General features: G+C 29.6%; 1 protein-coding gene across 1 annotated transcript; it reads right to left on the reverse strand.

Annotated features, from left to right (window-relative positions):
* Positions 1–11,603: 11,603 nt before the first annotated feature.
* Positions 11,604–12,532, reverse strand: LOC115891118 (cilia- and flagella-associated protein 20). Its single transcript, XM_030911507.1, has 2 exons — positions 12,169–12,532; positions 11,604–12,109 (listed from the first exon to the last, which is right to left on the reverse strand). Exons 1-2 carry the CDS (start codon positions 12,442–12,444, stop codon positions 11,786–11,788), a joined length of 600 nt encoding a protein of 199 aa, XP_030767367.1. The 5' UTR covers positions 12,445–12,532; the 3' UTR covers positions 11,604–11,785.
* Between the last annotated feature and the right edge of the window lie 859 nt (positions 12,533–13,391).

Genomic DNA, 13,391 nt, shown 5'->3' on the forward strand with positions numbered 1-13,391 from the left:
ACATTTTGTGCATATATGTTGCTTAAAAAATCTGAAATGTCAATATTCCATGGGTATATGAACTATATCGACAATATTAGTATCTGTACTCTTTAAAATTTGGTACATCTTTTAAAAGTAATCTTAAATGTCAGTATTCCATGGGTATATTGATAAATGAGGTCTAAATTATAAGAAAATGCATTTTCTACAAAAAAGTTGAAGAGATAGGTAAAAATGGTATAATAAAATTTGATAGACAATTAAATTGTGCATATGATTCACGTAAAATATACAGGGTGTTCCATTTAAATTAAACACGTTATTGCCGTTTAAAGCTAGTAATTATTTAATATAAATTTTGGACACTCTGTATAAGGTAGTAAAATTTTATTATTGCAACACAATATCTGATCAATAAATAATCTTCAGTAAATATTTAGTATTAAAAACTTTGATACCCTTGGAGAAATGAAGCCTTAAAATTTTTACTGCAATTTCAAAAATTGAAAATATTTCAAAACGGTCAGGTTTAAGTGTGATAAACCTTAATCAAATTTACCTTTATTTCAATCGTAGAATCTAAAAATAGAACAATATACAGGGTGTTCCATTTAAAAAAATACAACTATGATATTTTTTACTTATTTGGGACACTCTGTATCTTGTAAAAATATTTTTAAATTGTAGCTCTAATAGTCCTTCAACGAACCCAAAAATTACAATTTGTAAAAATCTAATCGTTTAGCTACAATACTCCGTGTCGTATGTGGTGAACAACCCTGTAGATATTCGATAAAATTTAAACATATTTATTAATCCGTAGTATCTAACTGGCGTGACGTCATAAATCTCGCTCCGAGGCTGTTCTATTAGAGACGGCATTGCGTCAGCATGGCCGCAAGTTGCTAACCTAATAAAATTAACACTAGAAAAGCCCGCGGGAACTGTCAAATTCAAAGTTATTCGTTTTACAGACTATATCTATTGCTATTTCAAGAAAGTATTTTAATTTCTATAGGGTGGCTCAAAAAAATGTGTGTGTGGATAGGGATGATTTTTTTTAATGGAACACCCTGTATATTATTGCATCTTTGGCTTCCTTTCAAATCATTTTACATAATCCTAAGATATGAGTAAATATGTTTTGATGGTTTTAAAGATATTAATAAATAAATAAAAAATAAATATATTTTTCATGCTTTCTTAAAAAAATTATTAAAAATACAAGAAGTGTAATGAAATCAAAACTATATTAGGTATTTACTTTAAATGGTTTGTACTTACTTTTCTATAAATATGGTAATCGTAACTCATACAGGATGTTCGAAATTCTACGTCTAACTTTCAAAAATATAAAATAATTTTTGTTTGATTTTTAAAAAGAATACCTTGTATATTATCATTTTTCGATAGATGGATAATTAAAAAATGATAATTTTTAGTATTTTGAGTAATTCAAAATTTTTAACGGTTTCGCAGATGTCCGCGGTTTTATATTTTATATGGCATTTTCCACAGTAAATTTTTATCCAAGCCACCCAATGATTTTTTTCTCGTATTTTACCGTTGATAGAGCTATATGAAAAAAATACTGCGTGTATCTGCGAAACCAGTAAACATTTTGGAGTACTTTAAATACAAAAAATGTTTATTTTTCAATTGTCCATCTAATAAAAAAATAATATACAGGGTGTCCCTTTAAAAAAAACAAAGAAAAATTATTTTATATTTTACAAAGTTTAGCAAAGTATTTTGAACACCCTCTAATATTGTTTAGATTATTATGACAGTTTTATATTTGTAATAATTTTTTTAAAGAGGGTTGAAAAAAAATATTTTTTATTTATTTATTATCTTTAAAACTATCCAAATATATTTACCCATATCTTAGGATTAAGTGATCTAAAAGGAAGCCAAAAATGCAATAATACACAGATTGTATCATTTAAAAAAGATCATCCCGATTCTCTCACACTTTTTTCAGCCACCCTATCGAATATAAAATATTTTCCTGAAATACATCCTCATACATTTAGGTTTACACTTAAATAAAATTACTAAGTTTTTTATTCCAGGAGCTACAGATGCCCGACGCACTATTGCCGGACCCTGTATAGTACCTTGCCAATTTCACGGAATTATGTTGGTGCACTGGATTTGCTTTGGTCTTACAACAACAAAATAAAACACTAATTCACCACAATACACCAAAACACTTTACTTTCAGTAGTATCAGCAGATGATCAAAACTAAGCTAATATCAAACTGGAGCAATAGGAAACTGGAGCAATAGAAACAGAGAACTGGAAAAAATTGGTTGGTTTATTAATTTTGATGCTTTTATATACATCTAATTGTTTGTAATTTGAGACTTTTTTAATTAATTTTAAATTTTTAGTATCTACAGGGTTGTTCACCACATACGACACGGAGTATTGTAGCTAAACGATTAGATTTTTACAAATTGTAAGTTTTGGGTCGTGGAAGGTCAATTAGAGCTACAATTTAAAAATATTTTTACAAGATACAGAGTGTCCCAAATAAGTAAAAAATATTATTGTTATATTTTTTTAAATGGAACACCCTGTATATTATTTTATTTTTGGATTCTACGATTGAAATAAAGGTAAATTTGATTAAGGTTTATCACACTTAAACCTTACCGTTTTTTAAATATTTTCAATTTTATGAAATTGCAGTAAAAATTTTAAGGCTTCATTTCTCCAAGGATACCAATGTTTTTAATACTAAATATTTAACGAAGTTTATTTATTGATCAGTTATTGTGTTGCAATAATAAAAATATTACTACCTTATACAGAGTGTCCAAAAATTTATATTAAATAATTACTAGATTTAAACGGCAATAACTTGTTTAATTTAAATGGAACACCCTATATATTTTACGTAAATCAGATGCACAATGTAATTGTCTATCAAATTTTATTATACCATTTTTTACCCATCTCTTCAAGTTTTCGTAGAAAATGCATTTTTTTTATAATTTAGACCTCATTTATCACTATACCCTTGGAATATTGACATTTCAGATTTTTTTATAGCACCATAGCTAAAATGTACAGGTGGTAAATATTGCAAGCCCATTGACATACAAAATAAACTATTTAAATATTTATAAAATAGTATACCAATTAAATATACCATCATTATTTCCCACCAAAAACACCAAAAATTAGTTAATTACATACTTATAAATTGTTTTAATTAAAAAATTATTCTAAATAAATGTGGATTTGGCTCAGAAATCAATATAATAATAAGCTATAAAAATGAATGTCTTTGTTTTTATAAATAAGCATTCGTCAATAAATGAAGTAAAATTTATAAGGTGTTGCTTTTTACCACACTGTCTAATACACACACAAAATTCAGTTTTTTAGTATTTGGAGCAATTATTACTACAACGTAAACAGTCAAATAATGTAGTTTGAATACTGGGATCATATTAATTGGTCCTCTTTAACAGAAAATATTTAAACAGTTTTTTTATTTTTTAATTAAATAAGCGAACTAGTTATATCGACAATATTAGTATCTGTACCCTTTGAAAATTTGTTATATCTTTAAAAATAAGCTAAAATGTCAATATTCCATGGGTATAGCGATAAATGAGGTCTAAATTATAAGAAAATGCATTTTCTATGAAAACTTGAAGAGGTGGGTAAAAAATGGAACAATACAGTTTGATAGACAATTACATTGTGCATCTGATTCACGTAAAATATATAGGGTGTTCTATTTAAATTAAACAAGTTATTGCCGTTTAAAGCTAGTAATTATTTAATATAAATTTTTGGACACTTTGTATAAGGTAGTAAAATTTTTATTATTGCAACACAATATCTGATCAATAAATAATCTTCAGTAAGTATTTAGTATTAAAAACTTTGATACCCTTGGAGAAATAAAGCCTTAAATTTTTTACTGCAATTTCATAAAATTGAAAATATTTCAAAAACGGTAAGGTTTAAGTGTTATAGCCTTAATCAAATTTACCTTTATTTCAATCGTAGAATCTAAAAATAGAATAATATACAGGGTGTTCTATTTAAAAAAATACAACTATAATATTTTTTACTTATTTGGGACACTCTGTATCTTGTAAAAATATTTTTAAATTGTAGCTCTAATACTCCTTCAACGAACCCAAAACTTACAATTTGTAATAATCTAATCGTTTAGTTACAATACTCCGTGTCGTATGTGGTGAACAACCCTGTATACAAAAACAAATTTTGCAAAAATTATTTATAAGGAAAATTTTGCTTGTTTATAAAAACTGACTACATATGATAGACACTTTGTCTAGGGATGACTACCAGCTAGATAATGGGAACAAGATCTAAATGTAAACACATAAAGGATCTTTACACCCCCGCAACACCAAATAGCAATTAGTTAAAGTTAAACAGAATCTGTTATCGAAAAAAAAGTGCGAGATAAAAAAAGCGGATATTTAGTATCAAAATACACATTTTTAAAATAAATATTCTGGTATTTTATTCATTTCGTAAGTTTGGTGATGCGTAGGATTAGAATAAAATAAAACCACAAAATTCAATACTGTATAGAGTATTAAAAAATTAAAATATTTGTTGTTTGTCAAAGTCCACCACATTTAGAAATAAACAAAAAAATGTGTAGGGGCATAAAAAAACATTTAGGTCAAAAGAACAAAATAATATTTTTATTTCAAAACTATAGTCGTGATATAAAAAGTATCTATAGTTCAGTATTGTAAGTGGAGTATCAATATATACCCTGTATTTGCATAATATTTTTAAGAGAACATATTTTAGAGGGAATATAATACAATATTCAAAGACATTATGAAGTAATCCTAAATAAAACTACTGTTATTTTTATATAAGAAGGCTGATATCTTTTCTGTTTAAGTACAAAATACTTACTGAATATCAATTTGGATTTCTAAGCAACAAGTCCACAAATGACGCTATGTTTTCCCTCCTTAATAAAGTTTACTCCAGCCTAAACAACCATCATTCTACAGCAACAACTTTCTGTGATTTTTCTAAGGCGTTCGATTGTGCAAATCATAAGATCCTAATTAATAAACTGCAGCACTATGGGTTCAGGGGATCATCTCTCAAATGGTTTAAGTCGTATCTGAGCAATAGAAGTCAACTTGTGAGGGTGGATACCACGTTGTCTTCTAGCAAGCCAATAGAATGTGGAGTACAACAAGGCTCAGTACTAGGCCCTATTTTGTTTCTTCTTTTTATTAACGACATTGCTAATATAAACATCAGTGGCAAAATATATATTTTTGCGGACGACACTAGCTTCACTTGGGGCAAAAAGGACGTCACGGCACTTCATAGGATCACATCAAATGACTTAATCACCATTAAATCTTGGTGCGATTCGAACCTCCCGAGTCTCAACATTTCTAAAACTAAAGCTTTGTCGTATAAAAACTCGTTGCAGCCTTTTGTACTTAACAACACCACCATTGACGTCGTCAAATCTGTAAAATTCTTAGGGCTTGTTGTGGACAATTCTCTGAAATGGGACATACATATCGAAGCTTTGTCGAAAAAATTGAGCTCTGCCTGTTTTGCATTAAGGTCTGTTTCTAAGGAGCTTAACTTGTCAGTGGCTAGAACTGTTTATTATGCACTGTTTGAGTCGCACCTCAGGTATGCCTTCCATTCTGGGGTACGTGTTGTGCGACTCAATTTGGCCGCATTTTCAGGCTCCAGAAGAGAGCTGTTCGATATTCACTGGGACTAAACAGCAGAACTCATTGCCGGGACTTTTTTAAGGAATTAAGAATATTGACTCTTCCTTCCTTATTTATATTTGAATCCGTTTGCCTAATACGTAAACATGTATCAGCTTCTCAAGAAAGGCCATCTCACACTTATCCACTCAGGAACGCGGAGCACGATCTCTATCTACCTACCCCACGCTCAAAGTTAGTTAAAAGTTCAATATTATACAACTCGAAAAAAATGCACAATCACCTGCCATTTGAAATCAAATCCATAACATCATTTTCTTCATTTCGCAAAGCATTCAAATCTTATTTACTATATTACTATTGCTATATTTACTAATGACATCGAAATGAATTTATTTAGAGGTCATTGATATTTTACTATAAACTAGCTAAATATTTTTGAATATTATTTTTATTTTTTTGTTCTTTGATATTATAAACATTTATAAATGTTTATTTTAACAATAAGACTGACAATATTATTTGAATAATGTTTTGTATTATCTTTTGTTTGTTTGTTTGTGTACCTTGTTTTTTTACTTTGTTTGTTAGTTTACCTTTGTCTACAAATTGAAACATTTTTTGACAATAAAGGCATTTATTATTATTAATTTTATTATAATTTTTTTATTCTTGGTACATTTTATGCATTATTCTTATTATAGAACAATTATTAATAATTATTGCACTGTGTAACGCCTGTAATATATTCTTCAAAATCACTTTGTTCATATCCGCACCATATGGGTTTGTTGTATTTTTTTCACGCATCACAGCTTATAACAAAATGTAGATCAAAAGATGCGACAATCTATACTTTTTATCACGATTCATTGGATATTTGAGTGGCAAAATAGTATTTTCTTATCTATACTTCTTTCATTTAAACAGTTCAATAAATAAACAACACGTGAGATTAGCCAGGATTGAAAAAACATGTTTTTTTATAAAAAAAAACGGAACCCTTATTGTCTGTCCGTCTGTCTGTTCAAGACCCTTTATCTCGGGAATACGTAGGGGTATTGAGTTGAAATTAAAACCATAGTATACTCAGATCTCAGATCTATAGTCCTTTGAAGCAGTGAAAAAATCAGATTTCTAAGCTAACCTAAAAAAGAAGATAAGTTTTTGCCGTAAAAACGCATATTTCGACATCGTGAAAATCAAAATGCGTTTCTATATGGTATAGTCTGTGAAATGAATAACTTAGAATTTGACAGTTCCCGCGGGTTTTTTAGTGTTTATTTTAATAGGTTAGCAACTTGCGGCCATGCTGACGCAATGCTGTCTCTAATAGAACAGCCTCTGACCGAGATTTATGACGTCACGCTAGTTAGATACTACGGATTAATAAATATGTTGTAGAATACATGGAAAACATAATTATTCCTCGTATTTTTGGTTTGTATTTGAAAAACAAACATTGATTTTAAAATACAAACCAAAAATACGAGGAATAGTTATGTTTTCCATGTATTCTAACACATATTTATTAATCCATAGCCATCTAAAGGGCCATAGTGACAAAACAGAAATCCCTTTTCGAGCTTTCTACTAGAGACGGCATTGATCTGATATTATAAATGTCAAAAAGCGATGACATTTTACTTTTGACAATTATGACATTTCGTGTTGATTTTTGGTAGAAGAGGAAGAACTACCACTTGTTTTATTATTTTCCTTTTCTATTTCACGAAAGTAAAAAGAGTTACCTATCTGATTCGTTCAGGCACTCAATTTAAAGAATATCAGTAACTTTTTTGATAGAGGGATCAGGGGGGTGACAGTGAAATAGGAAAATTGGAAACAGTCATTAGTGTCATTCCTGTCATTCTCCTCACGACAAGTATGGCCGCCTAGACAAGGACAGCATTGTTTTTGTCTAACTATTGTCTAACTTCACAGTTTAGAATTGACAGATTTCAGTTTCGGAGACAACTTCAGATTTGTTCTAGAACAAATTGAAAAATAGGTAGTAAATAAACAGTTTTTACATTTTTTAGATGCAAGAAAATGCTGTTATAATCTCTTTGATCGGCGATTTTTTTGAAAATGGAAACAATTTACAGCAAGGTAAGATCATTTTTAACTATAGCCAACATTAGTTATCTCCAGTATGTGCGATTTATTGTCAATAATGCAATAAATCGGACTGATCATCTGATTATGTTATCCGACTAAAAGTCTCTTTTTGCTTCTTTTTGATTTATAAGCCAGGTCTCTTTGGGAATAATGGACGCTTTTTTAAACAGTATATTTATATTTTATACCTAATATATCAATATTAAATAAATTTAATATTGATGCGTTTTCTACATGTTAATTTTAGTATAAAAAATTGTTTTTTCTGTTTTCAGGTTTTGGTATACCCAGGTTTTTGTATAAGGCTCCGTTTTCATGTCCCTGTGTCCGATTTCTGTCCTTGAAGTCTGCGAATACGTGGGTTTATTTACAAATTACTGTAAGTCATGCTTATACCTAACTAATTTACGTTAAAAGTACATATAATTAACTAATTGGTATTGAAACAATACAATCCTCTATATTTTTATATTTATTCAGTCACGTTGTTCCATGTTTCAAATAAATATATGTGAATAAATTATTTTTTGGTTTTATTTATGAAAAGATGAAAAATACAAAAATACATTTGAACTGAAAGAGGGCCCGCCATTGAATAACCGGAAACGGAAATGAAAATTAAGCCATCATGTCCTTATCATGTCAACCTGTCAATTGGAAAATTAGTTCTCCAGACGACAACGAAGGCTTTCGGTGGCGTATCGTGTTTCCACGATTTAACACAGAGTTGACACTTCTTTCTAGTTAATTATTTTATGAGAGGGATTTTATATTTGCCGTGTTGGTAAGAAATAACGGTCAAAATTCAAAGTTATTCATTTTATAGACTATAATATAATTTGGTTTTCATTCTCTTATAGATTGTTATTGCTAGAATTTTAATTAACGTCATATTTATTGCAGTTTTAAAATTTTAAAGAAGCACAAAAGTTATATAGTTCAACGCTATGGAAAGGGTTGTAATAGTTATCGGGAAATGTGGTATTTTAGCAATCGCAGAAAAATATGGCGTTAATGAAAGTTAATAACGATCTATCAAAGAATGAATTCGAAATTATATTACCGCATAGAAACGCTTTTAGGACTTTTTAGAAAAAGTTTAAAAGTATTTTTATGATTTTATTAAGTTTCGGTATGTAAATTTGGAAAACTATAAACGGGATTAACTATTTTAGAAGAAGCAAAATTTTCTATTGAGAATGTATTTTTTTTCAAAATGTCAATAATCCGGGGACATACTGTATGTAAATTTCTATTATTTATTTTTCTTTTGTTTGGGTGTACGTAATGAGTGAACAATAAACGTACGTACTATTTATTTATTTATAACATATGATCGAAAAAAAAAACGGCGTTAGCGATGGCTATGAAATGAAGATCGCTGTTATTTTATATTTAAAATTATATGGGGAATGTTATCGATCCTCATTTCCAAGCCAACTGGACGCCTTTTTTTTTCAATCATACGGTATATGACAGAATACAGACAAGACTGAATAAATTGTTACTTTTTAATCCAGTAAAATTGTATCGCCGTATAGAGAGTGAAAAAAGATTACGGACAAGCTGATTTTTTCAGAGTTTGTCAGACTGTCTTCTGAGTGTAAAATTAACAAAATTGGAAATTTTTCCCTTGCGGTTTTTGAGCAATAGGGGTATTTTTTTTAAAACTGAACTACAACAAAATAATTAGACGCAAATTGTACAGGGTGGGTCAAATTCGACGCTTTTAAATGGAAACACTCTTTTCTATAGGAGATAGACGAAAACTAATATCGGTGTCTGGAGCTCAATTTTCATCAAAAACATGATGGTGAAAACCGCACATCAATATATTTTACCGTTTCGGAGTTACGGGGTGTTTTTCAAAAATTTGCATTTTTAACAAATCGCTGTAACTTTTTTGCTATGGAAAATTTTGTAGTTTTGTGAAAACATTTCCAAAGCACCTTTTTACGTAGAATTTAATGGTTTAAGTATAATTTTTTTTAAATTAATAATTTAAGAGTTATCAACAGAAAAATTGATTTTTTATTTGGGACACCCTCTATATTTTTAATTAACTGTAAAGAATTTAAAATTACCTTTCCAAAAATATAGCACACTTGATATTTTGTTATAATCCCCTTCGAAATACAGAATTTTTAAAAGTTCGCCACTTTTAACTAGTAGGCTTTGGACCCCTTATTGATGATATGCCCTTAATGGAACTCGAAAACATATTTTTCCAGCAAGACGACTCTGAACGCTGAAATTATCAGCAAATTTTTGCAGCCAATTTCAAGAATAATTGAATAATTAACCAAGATCCCAAACTTTCGCCGTCGAGGCCGCCTGACTTAGTGCCCATGGATCTAATCGTATGGATATATTTGCGGAAGAATAAAGGTTTCTTATTCCGTATAATCTAGACAAGAATTAGAAATACTTAGCAGTTATGAGACGGTATCTTTCACCCCCACTGAGTTAATGAATTCCGCGAGAAATGTTCAAAAACTGCCCCGTCTGTCCATAACAGAAGACGGTCGATATGTCGAACACCTGTAGCAAAATTTCATGTCTTGGTTTACTATTTATTTTTATTGTTATTAGATATAGTTTAAATGTGTTGATGTTGGTTAAATATATTTTAAATTGTTATAAAATTCTGTATCTCTCATAACAAATATTATTTTCGTTTTAATTGATGCTCACAGCTTGAATATTTTGCATTATAGCCGGTGCCGTTCAAAGCCTACGCATTTAAAGCGGGCAAATTTTTATATACTCTATATCTCGAAGAGGAATCGAGCAAAATATCAAGTGTGTTATATTTTTGGAAAGGCAATTTTAAATTCTTTTCAATAAACTAAAAATATACATGGTGTCCCATATAAAAAATCAAATTTTCTGTTGATAATTCTTGAATTATTAATTTTAAAAAAATTATACATAAACCATTAAATTCTACGTAAAAAGGTACTTTGGAAATGTTTTCATAAAAATACAAAATTTTCCATAGCAAAAAAGTTACAGCGATTTATTAAAAATGCATATTTTTGAAAAACACCCCATAACTCCGAAACGGTAACAGATATCGATATGCGGTTTTCACTATTATGTTTTTGACAAAAATTGAGCTCCAGACACCGATATTAGTTTTTGTCTATCTCCTATAGAAAAGGGTGATTCCATTTAAAAGCGTCGAATTTGACTCACCCTGTACATAAGAACATTCTCTATAAGTTCGCGTAATGATTTTTTTTATAAGTTTATTATTTCCGGACTTAGCGGCCGTTTCATGAGCCCTTTGGGGTGGTTTTCAAAAAGTTTGTGTTACAGCAAATTGACTCGTATGAAAGTCGTTCATAATAAAAGCAACTTTTCCTCATGATTTTTTTGCAGCTTGATTATTTTTGGAGATAAAATAAAAAAAATCATTAGGCGAACTTATAGAGAATGTTTTTATGTACAATTTGCGTCTAATTATTTTGTCGTAGTACAGTTTTAAAAAACCCACCCTTATTGCTCAAAAACCGCAAGGGGAAAATTTCTGATTTTGTTTATTTTACACTCAGAAGACAGTCGCTGACAAACTCTGAAAAAATCAGCTTGCCCATAATTTTTTTTTCAAATGACAATTTTATAGGATTCTTTGTCTTTTATTTCTATTTGTGTTGAAGGTCTTTTTTTATTAAATATTTGTAAAAAAAAGTTTTCTCTCTTTTTATTGAAAATTACCTTTGATATCCTATTCTAAACAATTCAATAAAACAACGACACATAATATCAGCCCTTTTTTATTATACATAAATAAAATTTACATCGAAACAAAAATAATTTTGTGCTTATTTGAAACTATACTTCAAAAAAATACACACAAAACACAAGGCACCATTTCATATTATTCATAAAGAAAAAAAAAGTACAAAAAGAAGACTTACAGTCTCTTAATACTGTCTATAAATTTAGCTAACATTAGCTATTAGCTGCCACACTGGTTCTGGTTTTATTCTGAATAGGTAAAAATAACTTAAATTCAGCTGGAAGCTCGTCCTCCGAATACAATCTGTCTGAGAAGTAAACCCTACGTATTCTGCAGTTTGCGTGGACCTGTACCCTTAAGGTTTCTACGTAGTTTGTACCGTAGGCTCTCCTTGTGAAGTCAGCTACGTTAAATTGTATTTGATTCCAGCCTTCGTCAAGCCGCATGGGCATAGTGCAGATAAAAGGCTTTACTCTGGTGGTTGATTGGTAATTACTAGCCCTAAACCTTCGTCTAACATTCTTGTCGTCTAATATCTACAAGATTTTGATTCAGAAAGCTTTATTTTAAGAGTTTTTAGACAAGAAAAAGTTACCTGAACCTCGAACGTGAAGTACTTCTTCAGATTTTTTACTATCATCACCAAATAAGGCAATTTTATACCCAGAGTCTTACGTGGATCTGCCGGACAAGTGATATAAGTCGTACTAACATTACAACCGACTATTTCCAAGACTAGAGACTGGATATCTTCGTCGGTGATTCGTTTGATGTGACCATTTTTCACCTTTTTGTCCCAAATTTGAAGCGGTTTGCTGCCGATGCTGTACAGAATGGAGAGGAATCCGCTCTGGAACGTGTTTTTGAACATTTCACTTAAATTACGTCTGTAATTTACGAAAATTTTAATAAAAAATACATAAAATTCGGGGATATGGTGCGAAATAGAGGTTAAAATAAATAAATTTTGACAATAGGACAGGTGGCTCGCTCTCGAAGTTCAATAAATTTTGAGGGAACTAAATAGATAAGTTTGAAAGAAGAATTCTGTAATTTTTAGAGTGTGAAAGAAGGATTCTGTAATTTTTAGAGCATTTAAGAAGAATTCTGTAATTTTTAGAACAATAAAGAAGAAATCTGTAATTTTTCGGTCATGAAAGAAGAATTCTGTAATTTTTTAGGGTCAAGTTTTCGGTATTAATCACAGATGGCAGAGAGGGATTTAGAACTTTGAATATTTGATGCTAGAGGGCGCTACAATACATATTAAAAATTCAAAATTGATTTTTTTCGTAGATTTTTAATATATTTTACAAGTTTCTGCTATAATTATGAACTAAAACACAGTTTTTTGTGTATGATTTTCTTTATTTTTATATTTCCATCAATCGACTAGAGTATAATTGAAACAACAATATATTTTTTTTTGTTTTTAAACATTTACACGATTATAATATCATGTTCCTTAAATCTAGTGATATGTATCTTGATATGTTTGGATTTTTTCAGTACATACTTATATTTTAGATATACAGGGTGCTTCTGAATAAGTGTCCGGTGTTTGATAAGGTAATTTTTCAAGTATTCTAAGTAACAAGTTCATATACAGGGTTGTTCACCACATACGCCACGGAGTATTGTAGCTAAACGATTAGATTTTTACAAATTGTAAGTTTTGGGTTCGTTGAAGGACTATTAGAGCTACAATTTAAAAATATTTTTACAAGATACAGAGTGTCCCAAATAAATAAAAAATATCAAAGTTGTATTTTTTTAAATGGAACACCCTGTATATTATTGCATTTTTAGTTTCTACGA

The sequence above is a fragment of the Sitophilus oryzae genome, unplaced genomic scaffold (assembly GCF_002938485.1).
Source record: "Sitophilus oryzae breed Bouriz unplaced genomic scaffold, Soryzae_2.0 scaffold_966_pilon_pilon, whole genome shotgun sequence".
In the NCBI taxonomy this organism is placed as follows: domain Eukaryota; kingdom Metazoa; phylum Arthropoda; class Insecta; order Coleoptera; family Curculionidae; genus Sitophilus; species Sitophilus oryzae.